The sequence below is a fragment of the Fusarium vanettenii genome, assembly GCF_000151355.1.
Source record: "Fusarium vanettenii 77-13-4 chromosome 4 genomic scaffold NECHAsca_3_chr4_2_0, whole genome shotgun sequence".
NCBI lineage: Eukaryota > Fungi > Ascomycota > Sordariomycetes > Hypocreales > Nectriaceae > Fusarium > Fusarium vanettenii.
This window is the reverse complement of record NW_003315879.1, coordinates 2229001-2247186: the sequence shown is the minus strand read 5'-3', so window position 1 is coordinate 2247186 and position 18186 is coordinate 2229001. Positions and strand designations below refer to the sequence as shown.

At 53.9% G+C, this 18186-nt stretch overlaps 6 protein-coding genes across 6 annotated transcripts; 3 read left to right on the top strand and 3 right to left on the bottom strand.

The window, feature by feature from the left end:
* Positions 1 to 725: 725 nt before the first annotated feature.
* NECHADRAFT_79217 (uncharacterized protein) lies at positions 726 to 1508 on the top strand (the record flags this gene model as incomplete). Its single annotated transcript, XM_003052194.1, has 1 exon — positions 726 to 1508. One exon carries the CDS (start codon positions 726 to 728, stop codon positions 1506 to 1508), a length of 783 nt encoding a protein of 260 aa, XP_003052240.1.
* A 1020-nt stretch (positions 1509 to 2528) lies between these two features.
* Positions 2529 to 3908, bottom strand: NECHADRAFT_79216 (uncharacterized protein; the record flags this gene model as incomplete). The annotated part of the gene is made up of 1 exon (XM_003051742.1): positions 2529 to 3908. One exon carries the CDS (start codon positions 3906 to 3908, stop codon positions 2529 to 2531), a length of 1380 nt encoding a protein of 459 aa, XP_003051788.1.
* A 1070-nt stretch (positions 3909 to 4978) lies between these two features.
* Positions 4979 to 6991, bottom strand: NECHADRAFT_38925 (uncharacterized protein; the record flags this gene model as incomplete). The annotated part of the gene is made up of 1 exon (XM_003051741.1): positions 4979 to 6991. One exon carries the CDS (start codon positions 6989 to 6991, stop codon positions 4979 to 4981), a length of 2013 nt encoding a protein of 670 aa, XP_003051787.1.
* A 3347-nt stretch (positions 6992 to 10338) lies between these two features.
* NECHADRAFT_79214 (uncharacterized protein) lies at positions 10339 to 12173 on the top strand (the record flags this gene model as incomplete). Its single annotated transcript, XM_003052193.1, has 6 exons — positions 10339 to 10371; positions 10425 to 10525; positions 10598 to 10933; positions 10988 to 11628; positions 11691 to 12057; positions 12161 to 12173. 6 exons carry the CDS (start codon positions 10339 to 10341, stop codon positions 12171 to 12173), a joined length of 1491 nt encoding a protein of 496 aa, XP_003052239.1.
* A 77-nt stretch (positions 12174 to 12250) lies between these two features.
* On the bottom strand, positions 12251 to 14669 carry NECHADRAFT_92820 (uncharacterized protein; the record flags this gene model as incomplete). Its single annotated transcript, XM_003051740.1, has 6 exons — positions 12251 to 13425; positions 13476 to 13618; positions 13668 to 14200; positions 14255 to 14416; positions 14474 to 14591; positions 14647 to 14669. The coding sequence occupies 6 exons, from the start codon at positions 14667 to 14669 to the stop codon at positions 12251 to 12253; spliced, it is 2154 nt and encodes a 717-aa protein (XP_003051786.1).
* A 382-nt stretch (positions 14670 to 15051) lies between these two features.
* Positions 15052 to 17126, top strand: NECHADRAFT_104156 (uncharacterized protein). Its single transcript, XM_003052192.1, has one exon. The coding sequence runs from the start codon at positions 15090 to 15092 to the stop codon at positions 17052 to 17054; it is 1965 nt and encodes a 654-aa protein (XP_003052238.1). The 5' UTR covers positions 15052 to 15089; the 3' UTR covers positions 17055 to 17126.
* The last annotated feature ends 1060 nt before the right edge of the window (positions 17127 to 18186 follow it).

Genomic DNA, 18186 nt, shown 5'->3' with positions numbered 1-18186 from the left:
AACGGGACCCAGACTAGAGCAACCCAAAAAGTCAAAAAAGCTACAGTAGCACGCCACCGCGCTCATCATTCTGCTACAGGGCTGTCTGTCATTGTTGTGTTGTGCCTCATCATACCTATCAAACCCCCGTTGTCCCGGATAACCATCAGTTCTTACAGCTTCTCCCCTTGCAAAGAAGCCATCGTGAGTCCGTCTTCTCGTCGGCCTACTTCCCGGTCCTCCTTCGGTCGCCTTTTCCCCAGCCCCGGGTCGACAATTACCGAACGACGGAGCAAGTACCTGGTACCAGAAAAATCGCCGGGACCGGGACCTTCCAACGGGAACTGGACTGGAACTGGAACTGGATCCCAACCCAACCCCGCCCCCTCCATCAAATTGTCCCATCCCATCCCATCACGTCTCATCCCATCCACAAACGTTCTGTCCGGCCTGGGTCCTGACAATTTACCTACCTACCTTACCTACCTTGCTTGCTTTGCCCTGCCCAAGGTTGTCTAACTAATACCTGACTTATCTCTGCTCACGTCAAATCAATCAGAGCCACAAGGAACCTTAAGCTGCCTACCTAAGCTGCCTACTTGTCCATCATCTCTATCCTCCCCTCCCCCCTCCTCTCTTCTTCTTTTCTTCTCTCTTTTTTTTTTCTCTCCTCCTCATTGTTGTCGTCACTTGTCGAAAAAAACAACACCCCCACTACTCCAAAGCCCGCACACACCAACTTCACCATGGCTAAAACACAGCCCAACCTCTTCGCCTTTCCCAGCGTCGACGTCCTCGCGCAGGCTCTTCGCTCATATGTCATCCAGAGCCAGGCCGCTGGCATCGCCCGACATGGCGCCTTCAAGGTTGCCGTTTCTGGCGGTTCCCTCCCAAAGACCCTCGCCCAGGCCCTCCTCGCCCCCTCCTCAGGCTCCAACGACGTCGTCGATTTCGCTCGCTGGGAGATCTTCTTCGCCGACGAGCGCGCTGTTCCCCTCGACCACGACGATTCCAACTATGCCCTTCTCAAGAAGGAGCTTCTGGACAAGATCCCCGAGGGTCAGAAGCCCACTGTCCACACAATCAACACTGAGCACCTGAACGACCTTCAGGAGCTCGCCGACGAGTACGAGCAGACTCTCGTCGCTAGCTTCGCCAGTCGCGACTCGGTTCGCCTGCCCATCTTCGACCTCCTCCTCCTCGGCTGCGGCCCCGATGGCCACACCTGCTCTCTCTTCCCCGGCCACCCTCTGCTTCGCGAGACCAGCGCCTGGGTTGCCCCCATCGACGACTCCCCCAAGCCTCCCCCGAAGCGCATTACTCTTACCCTCCCCGTCGTCAACCACGCTGTTCGCGTCGCCTTTGTTGCTACTGGCGGCGGCAAGAAGGATATCATGAAGCAGATCTTTGATACCAACGGTGGCCTGCCCTGCACCCTTGTCAACGAGTCCACCGGCGAGCGCTGCAGCTGGTTCGTCGACGAGCCTGCCGTCGAAGGTGTCAGCTTCCCTCGAAGGGCCTTCCTATGATATCAGTTACAGTCCAGCTACAAAGTAGCTCTGCGCACTCGGCGCGTTGCATTTCAATTGTCACGCAAATGCTGCTGGACAGGGGATCTTGCTTCGCTTGAAAATCTGAGACTGGCGCGGGGTAGCTGATGACGAGCTTCGACGACCTGACCTACCTACCTACCTTGGCAACCTTGAACCTTACCTAGGCAAGCGAGCTACGATTCATTGCGCATTTTGGTGGCTAGACGAATCGCGACAAGAATAAACTGCACACCTCGTGAGCAGACTGTGCTCATGTCTGTGTAAGCGCATGCATACCTCTTGGTGTGCAGTGTTCTTTCTACAGCCCATATGCCTGGCTTGATCGATCTCTTCGGAAATTCAATGTTTTATGAAACTTCGTTACGCCTTCGACATAGATAGGATGTGCCTTTTGCTCTTCACTTCACTTCATCATCCACCCGTTTAGCCATTACAACCCCTTATGACATCTCTTTTTTTTTTCATTTGCGCGGAAACCATTTAGAGGGCGTTGCGAGGCGGAGGGAAGCCGCTGAATATGATGACACCACACACACTACCACACACACAACGCATCGAGTCACACATGAAAACACAAACACAGACACTCACACGATACTTGCAAGTTAGAATGGGAGGTTGGTCGTTTTTGTCACAGCTTTTAGCTGTCCCCTTGTCCCTTTTAATCGATATTCGATCCAGTGGCGAGCAGGACAAACCAGGGGGAGAAGATCTGCTTTTCTGTGTCCCTTTTTGCTCGTCGACATCATCTTCACCAATCGCCTTAGCTAGAGAAGCTCTCGTCTTCCCATGATAAAAGCAGTCTATTCTATTTCATCGCGTTTGGGGAAAACCAAAAGAGTTCAATCGCCTGCTGTGATGCTTGTGGGTGTGAATCGCTCTCATGACCATGTTGCGCTTCATCCATCCATGCTATTATGCTTGTTGTAAAAAAAGAGAGAAAAAAAAAAAAGGAAAACATTATCCATCCATATAAGAATCCGCAGTGAACCAGTCTTAAACGACTCGCCAGATCGCTCCAGCCCTAGGGGTATCATCGACATCTTCTTCCCGGTTCATCCTCTCGATCCAACCGTCCTCTCGGGCGAGCGCGTCACGCTCAATGTCTTCCATGATGGCCAGCTCTGCTAGCATCCCTTCAACCATGGTACGCGAGCCTTCCACCATACGCTGCAGGCTCGACAGCTCTGCTGTCTTATCTCCGTCGTCGGTGTCAGAAAAGTGACCCAAACCCTCCAGTTGTCGCCCCAATGTCTCTAGGCGTCGGACAAGCCCTGTGTATTCTTCCTTCCACTCAGTCTCTAGCTCGCCGATAAATAGAAACTCGCTCTCCTGTAAGAGGGCTCCGCCGTCGCGGCGCGCATCTTCAATCTCGCACATGCGGTCAACCCACCGCTCGAACCGTCTGACGACTCTGGCATAGCGGCCTCCAGGTTCGCCGAGGGTCCAGACGCCATTGACCACTGCATCTAGCGTCTGGATGCGCTCCTCCAAGCCGCCACCAGTAGCCCAATTGCGAAGAACCAAGACGTTTTCTCTTTCGACCTCGGCCCTCTCGCGATCGTCAGCCTGCTTGCTTGCGACAGCAAGCTTTGAGAATCGCTCTCCCAATTTGCGCTCAGCGCTGGCGCGCCAGGCAGTGTCTACAGCAGTTGCATCCTTGTGTAAGAGATGGAGTTGTAGAAGCTCGGTCTGTAGTCGACTCGTCTCGGCAGAGGCGGCAACGTTGGCTGGGAGTTTCGACGGGGACGGTGGAGCGAGGAAGGTCGACGTCAGAGGTTTCGGCGCGGAGGACTTGGCTGGCGAGTAGTGTTGCTGGAGCGTTGAAAAAGCCGGTCGGAGATGAGGTGCGTGGGCGATGGCAGCATTTGCGGGCTTGTCATGGCTTCCTGCGGTTCTCGACCGGAGGGGACGGGTCGCTGTGGTGGTGGTCGTTGTCGTGCCGCTAGACGACGAACCTGACGAGGGTGGCCTTAGGACGGGAGCGTTTCTGAGTCCGGTCGCTGTGCTCTTAGCACGGCTATGCGAAATAACCCTCTTTGTCTGTGGAGGCTGGCCATCTGCTGAAGTTGGCCTCACCGCTGGTCGAGGCCTCGTGGCTGTTGTGGACGGAGGATACCTAGTCGTCTCCCTCCTTGGAGGCTCATGTGTCGCTGTCTTTACAGGCTGCCTCACCGTTGTCGACCTCGTGAGGCCTGTCGATCCGCTTCTCAATGTCCTCGTGGTGGTGGTGGTAGTACTGCTGGCCGTTGTTGCGCTCCTAGTAAGAGGCTTGATGGGCAGGCGACTCGGCGAACCATGGCGCTCCGCATCGGTAGTGCTCGTAGCCGTAGAAGTAGGCTTGCGCAGGGAGCGCGAGCGTTGTAGCGAGGACATGATGACCCTCTCTTCCGGATGGATGTGTCAATTCTTCCTTGATGGGTTGTTGTTGACAGGCGGAGGAGGATTTGAGGCTGCCAGGCCAGGGTTACTCGGCCTACCGGTAAGTCAGCCGGACTGGCAGGTGGCAGGGGCTAGATGGATTGGATGTGGAGCCGGAAACGCAGCCCCCCACACTGGCGGATTGGGGAATTCGAGATCAGCCCTACGTCGAGTCAAAGGGAGAGAAGTTGTTTCGAAGGATGTGATGTTGAGGGACAGTTTTTGGCATGTTTTACTTGTATGCATTGATATTCAATGCCAAGGTTAGTAATGGCATTTCCTCACCCTGAATATGAGGTGATAGCATTGTCAGATATTGCATAAGCCAGTCTGTTTGGGTCATTCCTTGATACTCGTGCCTGGTCAGTTTCACACATTGTCATGCTGGTAGGAGGCCTGACACGTGGACCTATAGCTCACCTGTGTCACTTGAACTGCTACTATAATAGGTCTTAGCGAATGGGTGTAGTGACCAAGGTCTCGGCTAGCTCAGGAGGTCTCTTCAAACAATACGACTTGGCTGGGTGATGGATAGAGAATTGGCTTTGTTATTGATCAACAATGGAGTAGCGCCCTTCTAGGGCACCACACAAGCGGTCTAGATCTAGCAGAGCAATGAATAATAACATGAGAGGACATAAAGAGGACATCCTATCCATACAGTGACATTGGTCAGCCAAAGATAAAACATGTCCTCCTCGTGCAGCCCCATGTGAGCCCTTCTCCTTACCATCCGGCGTGCCAAATGCGCCAGTGGTCGCAAAACATGGTATCATCAAAGAGGCAAGAAATAACATCCTCCCAGGGTGTCTATGTTTTCCATGCAACTATTTTCCCTTCGTAGCCATCCCATATCATACATGCAATCCGTGAGCTAGCCTAGCCCAGCCCTGTAAACGTTTTCTATGCGTAACAAAGGAAATCAGTAGTAGTGACAAAAGTGAACAAGTGTGGTGATGATAGGAAAAGTTTCAAGGATTGTCAAATCTCGCGAGATTTTTAGCCTATGGTCTGGCTTAATTCGATCACGACGTTTGCTTCGCCTCGTCTGTCAATCGTCGTAGATCTCTTCCATTGCTGTTCAGTTTCTTGAGGCAAGATTCGCAGATTCGTAAATGGCAAAACGTGCATGTCCATCGATCTTCGACATCAGACTTCTCGCAGCCCTGGCACGTCAGAGGATAGTGTCTGTTGGTTCGACGGTTCATGGTCCTGTGTCCATGGTAACAGTTGAAGTGGGATTCCTTCAACGGCGGTGCCTTGATGACAGTGCCCTCGGCTATGGGGAAATCGGCTTGTTTGGGGAAGTAAGCCGCTTGCGGGTCGGGTTCTCGTAGAACCCTCATCTCGGGGTACAAGGTTCCATCTCGGCCTTTGTAGAGAAATCCCTGTGATTCAGACTGTACCAGCCTTGGATCTTGATCCGCTGCAAGCTGTCGGGGCGGAGCATTAGACCTCACAGACGAGTGCCGTGGCGGAAACCGAGTGGGTACATCTGCAGGAGGCTGCGTACGGTTCGACGGGGAGTCGCTACCAGATGATCCTCGATTTCCGGCAAAGTCAGTGACCAACGGTGGGAGCGATCCTATCACCGGTGATTCAACTTTGGCACTTGGCTCGGGCTGGGGTTTGATCTCGACTGGACTTGGGAGCTTTGGTGCGGGAAGAGCCTTGCGACTAATGGGCTTGGACTCGATGCTGGCGGATGAGGGCGCCCTGGCTCGCTGCTGGGGAGGAAGCTGAGGAATGTCATTTGGAAGCTCGGGAGATACTTCTGCGGCAGGTTCTGGGGACGACGCAGGCGACAGAGGGGAGATAAATGAATCAACAATAGGGGTTTTGATGTCTTCCTTTTGATATTCAGGCGTAGGAGGCCGTTGCGCACCGGGTCGTGGGGTTGAAGACTTGCTAGTGTCACTCGACGATTTGCCTCTGCGATGAAGGTGGAGCTTGTCCTTGAGGCGATTGAGCTTGGAGCTGTTGCTGCCCATGATTGGAGACTCGGCTACCTGCTCGGAAGCCGGCGCCTGTCGAGTATCTTGACCCGAGAGAGCTGAATTGTTTGTGCTCCCGAGCTGCTGGCTCGGTAGTGTGGAGAACTTGGTGACGCCTTCAGGAAGCTGTTGTTGGGCCGACTGAGATGGCGCAGCGACGGCAATAGTGGGCTTCGTCGCAGCGGTTGAGCCGTGGCTGGTAACAAGCTTTAGGTCGGGGAGCTCGAGGCTCCGCTCGGCCTTGCTGGACCGGCGCCGCCAGAGTTGAGGCTGCTGCTGAGCTCGGGGTGGTGATGATTTGATGGGTGAGATGCTAGACTCCGGTTTAGGCGGGCGATTTGGAGCAGGGGTGGCCGGAAGGTGGTATTTGGTATCCTTGGAAGGTAAAGGCGGCGGACGACTAGCTTTGAGGGGCGGCTTGGGTGCAGCATATTGTTGCTGGTCTTGATGTTGATGATGTTGCTCGACGGAGGCAGGACTAATAAGCGTGCTGGTCTTTGTGCTGATGCTGGTGCTGGCAAGTGGAGCTTCACGGCTCGGGGATGGGTTTGCCTCACTTTGACGGTCGCTGCTGGTAATAGCTCCGTCGGATGACCTGACCAGCGACTCGCCCGAGCTCCGGGAGTAAGCAGACAAAATGCTCGACAGTGATTCTGAAGGGGACGGTGGTGGAGGTTGCTGCTTCTGCTGGTGCCCGGGTTGCATCTGAGGTGGCGGAGGTGGTTGCAGAGGAGGCTGCTTGCCGACAGGCCGGCGTGGGATAGCCATCTTTGGTGGACCGGCCGGGGGCGCATCGGCAGCCGCGAGCAGGTGCAAAGGCGGCAGTGAACGAGGTAAAGGTTTCGCATTTGCCATGCTAGTCGACCTAGGCGGCGGCATGGAAAAATCTTGGGTAGGAGGAAGGCGAGGTGAAGGATCGTCGTAGTCGTAGTCGTCGTAAAAAGCTGGGTCGTCAGGACCTGGGACATCAGGGAGAGCTTTTGACCAGCGAGAGGTGCCTGTTTTAGGCGGCTGAAGAGAATTGACGTTCAACATGGTGGCCATGACGAACTAGGCCGTCGATGGAACAAGGAGAAGGGGTAGGGGGAGCCGTCAACTTGAAGCAAGATGGAACAGGCGAAACACGGAGCGCAGCAAAAGGTAAAGCAACGGGCTGGAAAAAGCGTGCGAGAATGCCGGGCCCTGGAATCTTTTTGATAAATTGGGAACCTTGGGTTATGCGGGAGTCACGGAACGCCCCTCGAGGGATGATGGACCAGCATCCGAGTGGGGGGAGGGAGACAAGAAGTGACCAAGAGGCGTGTTGGAAGTGAAACCACGAGAGATCTCGAGCTCAAGACTGGACTGGAGCAAAAGGTGGTGTGTGTGGGTGGGACAAGGTTCAAGACGGAGAGGAACTGAGCTGAAATAGCAACACGAGAGGAAGAAGTAGAGACAAGAAGCAGGGAGAAGAGGTTGAAAAAGACGAAGAGAAGAGATGCAAGAAGAAGAATTGGATGGAGGAGAGAGAATAACAAGTCCAAGAACTTGTTTTGGTTGGTAGGCCTTACGCTTCCTGCCTGTTTACGGGAGTTCCAAGGTTTCATCACTCTCAGAGGCCGCGGCGCCGTCTTCAACCCTGCCCAGCCAAGGCCAGTTCTTTGGACCGAGCCGTTGGGAGCCTGCCTGCTAACCTCGCTCGCTGTCAGGCAACTAGAGATGCACATGTACTGTACCTTGCACCACGACCCATCTTCATCTCCATCCATCCACATTGGATCGCGGGATGGGCGGAGGAGGCTTGAGAAGTGGCTTGTACCGGACGACTCGTCAAGCCCGTTGTGGGCCTTGGGGCTTTGCAGGGACACTCTGGCGCATTGTTCGCTGTGGCTCTTCCCTCCCAGCGGCCATCCGCAATCAGGGGACTCCCCAGGGCTAAGCCATATCGGCTGAAACAGCCACTAGATTTCAGCAGGGTTGAGGCAATTCAGGGCGGGCTCCGCGAGACCGCAGCAGGAACACCCCCAGGAGCTGCAGTAGCGAGCGGGGACAGTTGTTCACTCCAGCTGAAAACCACGTCACCCCTGGCATTGGCTTTTTTCTTCTTTGCCTTTGATAGCATGTGTAAAGAAAGAAACGAGAGTCAAGACATTGATTGCGGTGCAAAGAGAGAATGGTTGGTATGGTGTGTTCTTTCAACCTCGGTTTTAGAAGAATCTGTCCTGATCATGGCATGAGGTAACCATGATCTGAGCGCTTTGTTCTTTCCGAATACGTCCATATTCACGTTGTGTGATAAAGACAACATTTGGAAAGAACGGCCAAGCCCAGCTCTCCGGGAGTCCGTGATCCACTTTGGCGTTTCTTCTTCTCGTCTTGTCCGTCCCATCTCTTCATCTCGTCTCATTTCTTCTCATGCACAGCATCATCACACCGCACGGAACGGAACCCCGAGGCGGTCAGATGGCATTCACTGATCATTCGCTTCCCTACTTCTCCTCGTGAGAATACTGAATACTTCATTCTTGGCTGTTCAATATTATGCCCCTTTGCACGCGTATAAACCCAGCCTCAATGACATACATTTCAACACCAACGCGCCACGAATTCATGGCCCAAATATTGGTTCCCAGTGGTGAGGTACAGTACATGTACATCAGGAACCCCCAGTCACTGATCGCCCAGCCCGGCCCAGCCGCGTCACTCCCCTCGACTGTGTGGTGTGCGCTCAGGGCGATCGATCCCCATTCATCACAGTCCAAGCATCTCCACAGCTAATTACATGCTGCCGGATGGCACTCCACTCCTCGTGATCCTGCAATGTCTGGCAGCATTGTTGGAAGAGGTCGAAACAAGAAGAAAATTGCCTTTGACAGGGAAACGGCTTATGACGAGGTGGTGCTTACGCCGTGGTTGGCATTGACAGAAAGGCGCCTCGTGGTTTTGTCCGGATTCGTCCTCGATCCGCCAATCTTGACAACACCGATGTCTTGCCCGCGTCAAAGTCAACCCCAGTCGAATGTTCCAAGTTTCATGGCGCACGGATCACCATCATGACGAACCTTCCGGGGCATTGGCTTTTATGCGTGGCGGCCTCTCGGTCTGAAAATCATTGTTAACAAGCTACTGTAGTTTACCACAACTACTCTCGTGCACATACAACATTGACGCCCCTGGGCTTGTACACTGTCGCACATCGCGCTCGCAGCTGTCCGTTCCCGTCTTGAACCAAGAATAACTGTGAAGGATTCTCTAGGATTACAACATCTCTAATCTTTTCAATGCTGCGAGATGAGATGCGTCAGACCTGACAGGGAACCCTCGCGGCAGATGCTGTCCAACAATGAGTGGCATGAAAACAATCATGGCTGCTTTGGCCCAAGACCAACAGCACGGACTGGAAGGCTTCTCGGCCAGGCATCATCCATGCTACACAAGACTAAATCACATTGTTTCACGACTTGAATAGGAACTGCCCGATCTCGTGGGAATTACTCACTCTATGTGCCACAGGCAAAGTTCGTCTCGCCGTGCTTATACCAATGAGCACCCACACCGACAAGTATAATTGGCTTTGGAGGATGCATCTCCTCACATTGACGGCTGCGACGTTTCCCCTGGATAATTACCGAGTACTCCGAACAACAACTCACATGCATTCTATGTACAATACTCCGGTTCCCCTCCCCGTCAGCGCGATATTTTCGTCTTTTCGAATCCGATTGAACGAGTTTGAAAGCTCATTCAACACAAGCACATTCTCGCCGGACTCTGAGGTTCCCCGAACCGTGCTAGACTTGGGCTTTCGGCTGGATTATCCACCACAGGACATCTTTTACCCCAGAGATTGCGTTGAAAAGTTTCAACATGGCAATTTATCATGAGAATCATCCGTGCTACCAATCTCGGATACGGCAATTCTTCGTCTGAATAACTTCAGATTCTTCCATCACGTTTCTAGTCTCCAGTATGACACAATCTACCGTTGATGGGCCAGCGGGGGACGGCCCGCAGCACACCCTCTCAATTCGGGTTCCGATCGCTGCTCAGATTTGATTCCGGCTGCAGGTCCGGTCCGAGACAAACGTTTCCTTTGATTTCTTATCTCCAGCCTCTTCCGCAGCATCGTAGAGCTTTTGTTTCTTTCTCACTCAGCTGCATTGCTTTACCAGATTCTTTAATTCGAAGCTCAAGCCGAGGACGAAGCTTCCAGACTTTGGCGTTTTCCTCCGCCTCGAACAGGTTGCTATTCCGGACTAGAAATGACAGGCACTTTGACATCTAGCAGAGCTTCAGCTCCGTCCGAGACATCACCCCTCCTCGGAGACCGCAACAATGGCGATGGTATCAATGGAGACGCAGAAAATGGCCGAGTGAACAGCAATCATGTCCAGGAGCCCGTCAAGGCAAAAATGCACCTCATCCTTCCGGCAGTGGGCATCGGTGTAAGAAACCGATAATGCTACCCGCTATCACTCATTCTAAACAGCGTCACTAGGTCTATATGGTTGCAATTGATCAGTTACTGACCGTAGCAACGTATGCCAAGATTGGAAACGAGCTGAACGCTCTCAACAACACCAGCTGGATTGCCACAGCGTGAGTCAAGTCAGAATTTTGAACACAGGAGACCTGCAGAGCTCTTAGGACATCGTGCTGATCCTTGGCAAGCTACTTCCTCACTCTCACAAGTTTCCAGCCTCTTTACGGCAAGCTCAGCGACATCTTTGGCCGGAAGCCTTGCCTTCTCTTCGCTTACACCATCTTTGCCGTCGGCTGCCTCGGCTGTGGTCTTGCACAGTCCATGGTACAGTTGTGCGCCGCTCGAGCCGTTGCAGGCGTTGGTGGAGGTGGCATGAACGCTGTGGTTTCTATCCTTCTGAGCGACCTCGTGCCGCTGAGGGAGCGCGGGATGTGGCAGGGTTGCATCAACATTCTCTGGGCTGCTGGGACGTCGACAGGAGCGCCTCTAGGAGGTCTGCTAGCTGACTCGGTTGGTTGGCGATGGTGAGCTTGCCCTCGTGCCATATCTTGTCATGGACGAGCACTCATATGCCCCAGGTCGTTCCTTGGACAAGTTCCACTTTGCTTTGTTGCCTTCGTCGCCGTCTACTTCGTCCTCGATCTCCCACCGGTATCGCACGACCACTGGCTCACCAAAGTACGCCAGATTGACTTTCTAGGTGCCTTCACCCTCGTCATCGCCGTAGTCGCCCTGCTTGCTGGCCTAGACTCTGGCTCTAACTTGGGCTGGTCACACATCATCACCATCGTTGCGCTGTCTCTCGCCCCTGTCCTCTTCGGGCTCTTTCTCTTTGTTGAGATGAAGGTCGCCTCGAATCCATTTGCTCCTGGGCACATCATCTTCGACCGCAGTTTGTTCGCGTGCTACCTGGTCAACTTCTTTGGTGTGGCGGGCCAGATGGCAATCCTCTTCTTCATACCCCTGTTCTTCCAGGCCGTTCAGGGACTCACTGCTACTCAAAGCGGTGCATTGCTTGTCCCGGGCATGATTGCTGGCGTGATTGCCTCGCTCCTCGGTGGATGGATTATCAAACGAACCGAAAAGTTCTACGCAATTACTGTGTCTGCGTATGCGCTATTGTTCGTTGCAGCCCTGCCTCTGGGGTTGTCCGTTTGGTTCAGGTCAACCACTGGAGAGGTCATTGGCCTGGTCGCCACTTCTCTTGGAGCTGGTTGTGGTATGTCTATTGCATCTCATCGCTGACCGATGTGACTGGCCCCTTACTGATCAATCTCTCAGGCATCACAACGACACTTGTGGGTCTCTTGGCCAATGCCGCTGTCGAAGACACAGCCGTTGTCGTTGCGTGTTCGTATCTCTTCCGCTCTCTCGGCTCCAGCATCGGTATCAGCACTGGATCTGCCGTCCTCCAACAGGTACTCCGAACCCAGCTGGCCTCCCGACTCCCCAACGGCGACGAGGCCCGTGAGATAGAGGAGAATGTGCGACAGAGCTTGGATTATATCAAGGAACTCCCGCCTCACCTCGCCGCTCAGGTCCGTTCGAGCTACCAGGTGGCAACGCTTGGAGCTATGGCGTTGATCACGATATACCTTGGTGTATCGTTCTTGACGGCATTCTGGATTAAGGAGCGACCCCTCAAAAGGTAAGAGACAGCCGGCATTCATCGCATGAGTCTATTTGAGGGACGCAGAGAATATGTGTGAAAACATACTGTAATCTTGGTCGATCTATAAATTGTATGATAGATATGAGGTCTAAAAGTTGGGCATGATGGCATAAGAAATCAGGTACATTCCGAGTCGTCTAGGTTGCGTTATGTGCGTGTATGCAATCATTTACGATTCATCTTTCGTCTTGGTGAGAGGTTCCAGCCCGAATATCTCATCCGAGCGAAGAGGGTTGCGGCTCTCGGTAACCTCCCCGAACAGGAAGGCATTCTTCTCGCGCTTAGTGCTGTTGGACATTTTCTTCTTGTGCTGAAGTGGCGGTGACTTTGCTGACGATGCTGAAGATTTCGACGGTGCGGACTGGTCTGGCTCCAGCATCCACGAAAAGGAGGACTGGGCCAACGTTGATCGAGTCGGGACAGGGGATGGCCGTACTTCTGCCTGAGCAGTCTTGGTGGCAGAATCTGGGTTTAGGCCGTCCCCAGATGTATCCATACGATCAGGGTTGTTTGGTGCTTCTTCCTCCCGGGGAGTTGGGACCGCTTCAACAATCCGAAGACCGGAGATGTCCACTTCCGCTTCCATCGGAGGGATCGGCTGTGGCTGGACAATAGTCGTCTCTGCCACCACCACTTCCCTGGGGCTCTCTTCAGACGGCGGGGAGTCCAGTATTGGGACTTCCATGGAAGAATCTTCCAGGTAGATCTTGACAAATTGGACCTTGGCGGCCGCAACCTCGATGAGGTCAAGGCTCTTGGTCTTGTCTTCCAGGTTTGAAGCTGACACGGCCTTGAGATTGTTGACCGTCTCGTCAAGCATGGCAGCCAGCTGCAAGTTGCGTCTCTCCAGCGCGGCAAGACTATGTGCTGCTCCCTCCTCGCTCATTCCCTGTCGTGGAGACCTGGGAGTTGATCTGGCCTCGTTGATGTTGCGTCTGATTTCTCCCATAGCATCTCTAACGGCCTGGTTGATGCCGAGTTTTTCGCCCCTTTCAAATACCCCCTTTGCTCCTTTGGCTGCTCCTTGGAACAACGCCTCCATGCCACCTTGCTGCTGAATAAATCGAGACGGCGACGGAATTTGTGATCTCGATCCGATTCCTCGTTGCCTGAGCGAGTTGAAGGCACGGAAGCTTGGGGTGGCTGCTCGCGAGTTCTGCGAAGGTGATGACACAGTCGGCATCCTTCCGGTATACTTCATGATGAGAGACGCTCCGCCAGATGCGCTAAGATGCTCGCGGAGATACAGGGCATCATCAACAAACGTATGAGGGCCGTGAGACGGCGATGGGGCGGGATACTTCAAGAGCAGCTGAAGGCAGACGGAGTAATCCGCTTCTAATACTGCAGTAAAATATCAGCACCTGAAGAGGGGAACTGACAAGACAACTTACAATCCCATCGAATGCGGATCAGCATGGCAACACAGATGAGGTCTATCAAATCTAGTGATGCGTCGACGGAGAATATCGTATCCCATAGGACCAGAAACTGCTCGAACGGGAATTCTCTGCTAAAAAGTAACCGGATCCATCGACTAATTTTGTCAGCAAGAGCGTATATATGAAGAAAGTTTTAGACCATACATGAGAAAGATTTGCGGCAATATCTCGATATTGGTGAGATGTGCAGCGAGTTCCGGGTCCACCTTTTGAAGGCAAACCTCGTGAATGAACCTGCTTCTTTCGACGATAGTAGAACTCTGCTCGGGGAACTTGGAGGGCCGCAAAGGGGTTCCTGGTATCGCAAGAGAGTCCTTAACTTCGTAGAATGATTGCGCATGTTCCATTAACCTGGAAAAGAGGATGAAAGCGTCGTGCTCGACAAAGGAAGCATCCAAAGTCTTGATAAGAGCATCTTCGGGAGAGGCGTCCGACGGTATGGTTGCCGGGTCCAAGGTGTCTTGCTGGATGACGTGCAGAATAGGGGCGAGAAGCTCATGCATGCCTTGTCGATAACCGCCTCGCTCAGGGTTAAGTTTGCAGTACATGAAAAGGATGTCCAGGATCATGGCCTGGGTTTCATCTTCATGGTAGGATGCTTCGTCCGGAAGTCTCTGGACATCCTGCAGGATCTCAGCGCGGATAATCTCATCCTGACGAACCGTGTTCCAGGGAGACTTGAGTTGCGGTCAGCCGTCCAGTCAGAGTCTAAGTTGCAGCACAAGACTCACAGCAGGATCATCTGTTAGAGGGTCTATACTGAGTTCAGCAAGGGTCTCTGGGTGCTTGATGTACTTGAGAAAATGCTCCCGCCGCTCAGTATAGAGGCGTCTTCCCTCATCAAGTGTTTGAGACCAGCTCAAGCCCTCAGCCGCAGTGGATAGTAGAAAAGTCTATCAGGTGTCAGAACTTGATCCAGCATCAGCCAATGATGGAGCAGCTTGACCTACCTTCCAACACACGGAACGACATCCCGATATGCATGGACTGGAAGGCCCATTATATCGGACGGCTCGTTGCAGGTCGCCAAGATGAGCGCCGTGAACTTGAGTCTCACGCCATCTCGGCCTGCGTCAGGGTTTGTCAGTCAATTCAGTCGCTCTTGACGGTGCTCGCAACCCACAGCAACTCTTCCAGAGGCCTCATGATGCTTCGTGGCGAAGCAAAGGGGAGAGGCTTTGCCGTGTCGCAAGAGAAGATGCAGAATGAATGAGATGAATTTGAGGCCGTCAAAGGCGAAGGAAGGGGCCTAGGCAAGTTCCATGGATCCAGGTTGGCGGTGGATGGACGTTGGCCCCACTCTCAGCCTTCTGTTAGCGCTAAGTCCCCCGTGACAGGCTGCCCGGGGGTCCTACCAGAACCTCGAGGCTTCCGCGTTCAGGGGGCATCGCGCTAAACAAATAGCCACGACTTGTGATGCCTCGTGCATCCAATCCATTCTGACCACCTACGTCAAGCCTTGTGCTCACCAGCACCCGCCGTTATCTACTGTGTCTGCTCTCATCCGCTTCCATACCCGCCTCGTGACCGCGAGCCCGGGAACGATGCTTCATCGGACGAGCCACCATGTCTGCCGATCTCTTCGCTGAGTTCAACAGCCTCTCAAGCAACGCTACGCCTTCACCTGCCCAACAGGCCGCTCCTTTTCAGGCCCAGGTGCAGCAGCAACAACCACCACCTCAGCAACCACAACAAACTGGAGCCAAGGATCCGTTTGATTTCTTCAATACTACCAGCCATGCTTCTCCCATAAGCACACAGCCCTGGCCTTCACTTCAGACCCAACCTGCAGCGCCAGTCTCGTGGGGAAGTACTCCAGCTCCGTCCAAGCCGGCAGCAGCGGTTGAGGACGACGATGACGGATGGGGGGATTTCGAGGTAGCTGAGCCTTCAAAGCCCTCACCCGCAAACCCTTCTCCTTTCCAGACCCCGACTCCTACACCTGTGTCTGTTCCGGCTTGGGGCTCACCAGCTGCGGGTCCAGCCAGCTCACCCTCAATACCATGGCATAACCCAAGCCCTGGTCCAGCTCTGGCACAGCGAGCGCCGGCTGTTCAGCAACCCCCAACTCGGGTTGTGAGGGCATCCACACTAGATCTCATGTCCAACAGCCTTGTCGATATTGGCACACTTCCTCAGAAAACTTCTGGCGTATCCCAGGTGCAACAACCTGCTCCTCAGTCACAGCTCCGACAACAGTGGCAGCATACGCCAGCCCAGCAGGAGCCGCAACAGCCACGCATGAAGGCCATGCTGAAGTCTTCAGCTTCAAATGACCCCAGCGTTCTTTTTGATGCGGAGGACTTTGAACTTCAGGTGGCCGAGGGTGATGAGGATGACGACGACGACGAGTTTGGGGAGTTTGAGACTGTGGCCCCCCCTCCTCCATCTGCACCAATACCGAAGGTAGTTCCTACAACGGCCCCTACGAAACCAGCAACAGCTCTTCCATCGATGGACCTCCTTTCATTAGATGAGCCAGAACCGCCAAAACAGCCAGCCAAGAAGCAGCCTCCCAGCCAGCTCCTCGGTGGTCTTGCTTTCGGTTCCACAGCTTCAAACTACCCTCAGGCGCCAAAGTCTCCGTCCTTTCAAGATCGAAACCCTTTTCCTGACTTGGCCATCAAGACACCGACTCCGACGGAACCTAAGCAAGCGAAAAAGCCCAAGGAGCCATCGCCAGTCACGGCATGGCCATCTATGGACAGCCCGGTGGCCACCAACGCAGCCAAAGGCAAAGAAGATGATGAAGGATGGGGGGCTTGGGACGACTTTCCAGCTGCCGACAGTCAAAAGGCGGGTACCGACTCTTCAAAACCAGCCGAGAGTTGGGACTGGGATGCTGTCGACAATGTCCAGCCATCTCAGAGCCATGTTCCAGATGATGCTCCTCCACCCATCAATGTCCCGCCTCCATCAGTGATCCTATCTGTGTTTCCCGACCTCCTCAACTCGGGTAATGCTCTATTCAAACCTATATCGGGCCAAACGGCGTCGATTAAGCAGCGCATTCTATCAGACCCAAAGGCTGGGGAGTTTCTACAGTGTTATATCCTTCTAGCGATGACAGCCGCCCGGGTCATTGCGGGCCGCAAACAGCGATGGCACCGAGACAAGATCTTGGCCAAAAGCATGTCGATCTCGGCCGCAGGAAGCAAGGGCATGAAACTTGCAGGAGTGGACAAGACGCAGTCAGCACGTGAAGACCGCGAGGCCGCAGATGTCGTCGCCGTGTGGCGGCAGCAAGTCGGCCGTTTGCGGTCTGCCGTTGCGGCGGCCAAGGCGGCAGGCAAGGGTTCAACAGCACTCAGGGTCCCTGAGATTAGCGAGAGCATGTCGGTGCAAACGGCCAAGATGGTACCGACGGCCCCCAAGGCGTGCATCATCTGCGGTCTCAAGAGAGAAGAACGGGTGTCCAAGGTGGACTTTGAGGTGGAGGACAGCTTCGGGGAGTGGTGGGTGGATCACTGGGGACACAAGGCGTGCAAGAACTTCTGGATAGAACATGAACAGCAGCTGAGGCAGCGATGAGTCGGGGCCAGATACTCCGAGCCTGGGACATAGCTATGTATGTCAATATACAGTCGTCGTGATATTGGTCGCAGTTCTGGCCTCGCTGCAACGTCAGTGGCCTGACGGCCCACCGTTTCTAGAAGAAGAGCATTCAATTGAAAACATATGCACTCACTCACGCGATGCGGAAAGTCGTCTATATGTGAGGACGTTGGCCACAAGCATCACACGGCAGAGGGTGACAGAGCTCGGCGAGGAGTGACGGGTGCTGTTAAGCTGCATGCCTCCATGGTGACTTATGCAGGCCTCCGGCAGCGTTGCTCCACCTGATGGAACCATCCGAGAGCCAATCTGAGAGACTATTGATGCAGCCAGGTGACGGGGAATTCAAAGAAAATCAGCGTCACAGGGAGGGATCTGCAGGTAAATTGAATTTATACGATCAAATTGTTGAGCTGAATCCAACAAAATGTCCCGAAAGTCACCGTCCAACAGTCGCCGTCAAAGGAGCCAACGGGCTTGAGCACGGACGGATTGCGGGGTCGGACCGTTGCACGGCATCTGAACTCCTCCGGGGGGAGCACCGGCCGAGCCGGAAGCGGAGGGGGAAGAAAGGATTCTTGCTCAATCTAGAAAAAGCCTGCGCATTGGCTCGCCGAGCCGCTCGAGCGCACACAGCGCTATCCTGCCCGCTAAGAAGGATGATCCAAGTAAGTTCGCCGAAGAACAACATTGCGAGGAGGTTGGGGGAAAGCTGCCCGCGAAACACCCCTGGATCACCCAGGCCAATAAGCCCGTCAAGGTCGACTTTGGGCCTGTCATTGGCCTCGACTTGACGCTGCTTGAATGATCTGATATCAGGCATAGTTTCTCCATGTTGTCGTAGAAACAGGAGCTCTTGACGGCCAACTCCAGAGAGGGCCAGGAATTACCAGGGGAACAGGCGGCTGAGGGGGCTTTATCTTCCAAGGTTCTTAAGCCAAGCTAATCGGGCTACTTAAACGTCCACATATATCCCCGCACTCCAGACGAGATGCTGATAAGCATAAGCAAAGTTGACGGCAGAATAGATAAGAGTTAAGGATTTAGCGAGTCCCTGCGTCCTTTTGTTCATTCATCTCCTCCTCTCTTGTCCACCACAGCGACGGTC